The sequence below is a fragment of the Solanum dulcamara genome, chromosome 12 (assembly GCF_947179165.1).
Source record: "Solanum dulcamara chromosome 12, daSolDulc1.2, whole genome shotgun sequence".
Taxonomy (NCBI): Eukaryota; Viridiplantae; Streptophyta; class Magnoliopsida; order Solanales; family Solanaceae; genus Solanum; species Solanum dulcamara.
Genome location: NC_077248.1, coordinates 50812818 through 50815851, shown reverse-complemented (window position 1 = coordinate 50815851; position 3034 = coordinate 50812818). Strand labels below are relative to the sequence as shown.

General features: G+C 33.6%; 1 protein-coding gene across 1 annotated transcript; it reads right to left on the bottom strand.

Moving 5' to 3' along the window:
* Positions 1-618: 618 nt before the first annotated feature.
* Positions 619-2062, bottom strand: LOC129876498 (uncharacterized). Its single transcript, XM_055951950.1, has 2 exons — positions 1841-2062; positions 619-1270 (listed from the first exon to the last, which is right to left on the bottom strand). Exons 1-2 carry the CDS (start codon positions 1936-1938, stop codon positions 979-981), a joined length of 390 nt encoding a protein of 129 aa, XP_055807925.1. The 5' UTR covers positions 1939-2062; the 3' UTR covers positions 619-978.
* Between the last annotated feature and the right edge of the window lie 972 nt (positions 2063-3034).

The following is a 3034-nucleotide window of genomic DNA, read 5'->3' as shown; positions in this document are numbered from 1 at the left end:
GGAACCAAATCAAACAAGCCTCCATGTGGTCGGTGGCAGAATAAATATTTTTAATAAGGGTTTCAAAATTTAAAAAAGTAGATACACGAACTAGTTAAAAGGAGTTCGACATCTATTATTTATACATAAAAAAATATTTTAATTATATATAAATAGTATAATTTTTCGCCGAATGGAGTTCGGATGAACCCCTGGACACATACCGGGTGCATGTGGCTTCTAGTTCATATATAGTTTGCAAACCAATAAACTGAAAATAAGTTGGAATCCACTACTTATAATATATTCCATAATCCCCTTACCTTCATATATACATAACATGATGACTTACTGGGTTCCTTAATCTTCAAATTAGCTTCACATGAAGTTTACAGAAAGAGAGATAATTATCAATTTATCCCAATGAAGTAAAGCAAATACTTGCTTTCTACTATGCATTTCAATGTATTCAATCGACATTAAACAATATTGTTGAGATGACCTTACACTTTAACATGATATCAGATCAGATAGTTAGATGTGTTGTGATCGAATTTCATCACCACCCATTATTAAAAAGAATTATGAAGTGTTTGACTCATGAAAAAAAACAATCAAATCTGCACATGAGAGGATGTGTTGAATATATAATTAAAGTAAATAAAAGTGTATTGTATCTCTAACAATTTATGTTTTTATACAATATACTCAATTTATCTATATAAGGACATTTTTCGCTTTCCCCTATATATATTACTACCTTTATTATCAGAAAAATTAATTGTGGTCACTAAACCTGGAAAAAGTAACCTGCTTTAGGTACTATGAATTCTTTAAGAAAACTCATGCTTACTAATTAGCATCAGGATTTATACATGGAATAGTTATTCCACTGGTTTTAACAACTTATTTAGGGCCAAAAACTCTTGGCAGTCAAAAAAGGAAAAGGGAAAAAAAAGTACACACACACTAGAAAACCAAAACACTTACAGTTATTTGTTAACACATGACATCCTTAAGAAGCTTGTATCTACGAGTTGCTGTCCTGGGTGAAGGTGTACCATTAGAATTAATTTTTGCTCCTTGATCAGTAGTAGCACTTTCTTCCCCCTTATGATCATTTTGCTTGATTTTATTATCTCCTGAATATTCCGACCTATTGACGATTCCTAAATTATCCCAAACTCCAACTGCTTTACTGGAGGAAGAAGTCGAACTTTTTCCCTCACTTTGACACCAATCACACACTTGTATTGCCTCCGATGATTCGCTGTAGTAGTTGGTACAATACCTATAAATGGATTTAGTAATAACAAATTACACAACTAGATCTACTCTGAGATTTTCTGTAAAACATTATACTAATCTCAAATTTTAAAAAATTGTAACCACATGGTCTATTATTTTACACTAGAGTCGTCCTTCTTCTTCTTCTTTTTTTTTGTCATTTCTAAAGTAGTGCTTCATGTGGTATCGTTTGACTTATCTATGAGAATTTTTTTTTTGTATGGTTAATTTTAAAAAAAGGATTAGTAAAATGAAATTTCTTTTTGAGATGGACTAATGTCACATAAAACGGAGAGGAGAGAGTATTAATCATGAATATTGCCGAATAGGATGTTCCTGGGATAGGTGATGGTGGCGGTGGAGAAGAGTCATGTTTGGCAAGCCACAACTAAGAAATTAAAGGGAAAAAAAAAGAAGAAGAATCAGTCAAAAGAGACTCTAATTAAAGGCCGTGGACATGAAGAAAATATTAAGACGATATGATACACAAAACAAAGAAATCAATGATGGCAATAGAGGAAATTGATTAAATTTGGAGTAAGAAAACTAATAATGGTGATATGGGAATACATACGAGTGTTGAAATCGGTGACGGCACTTGTAGCAACGAAAAAGTTTGTCCGGAAAGCCTACATCACCACACATGGAGCAAACTGTTTGACGATCCACCATTTTCGACACAAGAGAGAAACGCTAACTCTTGAGGCTGCATCATTTGCGTGCGTCTCTCATGTCATTTATATATAGAGAGGAGAGCCAGAGAAGGTTGAATATATTTTGATATGTACAATATTTTATGTAACACGAACAACATTAAATTAAATTATAAATAAATAAATGATGTATGTACGACTAACTATATTAAGGTGACTGTGATATGTATACAGGTACACCACAGGTTGCTTGCAGTCGTTTTCAGTTGAGGGACAGTTGATGTGGTCCTTAAAACTCAATTCTCGAAAGGACAAATATGGAGGAGGAGGAAGATTAAAAGTTTTACTCCAAATATTGAGATTCATCCCAATCAATAAATATACTGAAAAGTGTCAAAAATGTCTTCTAACCTATTAAAAATAATTTTAAAATATATTTTTTCTAATTGGTGGATTAAAATTTTCATTTGTTCCACCTATTAAATTAAAAAAAGAAAAATCTTACCTAAATTTTATAGTGATTCTTTATAAATACACTTTATTTTTACTTTATTAAAAATTACCCAAAATTCCTTTTTTTTTTTGGTTATTTTCGAATACATAAGCCTACTTCATGATACATGTTACACTCCGTACTTTTGTACCTTGGAAGGTTCCTAAGTTACGTAAGCTTCTTAAGCTCTTAAGTTTCTTGAAAGGCTCTTAAGCTTCTTAGAAGTCACCATGTGAGCCGGATAATCTATAACACTATCAAGAAACTCTAAGGAAGGGAGAATGTGACACCCCATAGTAGGGAAGATTGAAAATATGGTTATGAGAATACTGAAGGAGTTGGAGGCCAAGTAATGAGTCGTAGGACTCGACTTACTTACGTAAGCTACCAATTGGAAAATCTTACATACTTAAGCTACTTGAGTACATACCAAGCTTACGTAGTAAGGATTACATAGGTTCATAAAGTAAGACGAGATTACGAACCCACGAGGAGAAGAAGAGAGTTCCACGTGGCAGCCCATGAGAGAGTGCCACGTGGCAGCAGCTGCAACAAGGGGGTGGGACCCATATGCCATGTGGCAGCCCCTAAGTGGAGGGGGGTGATGCATTGGCCTATAAAG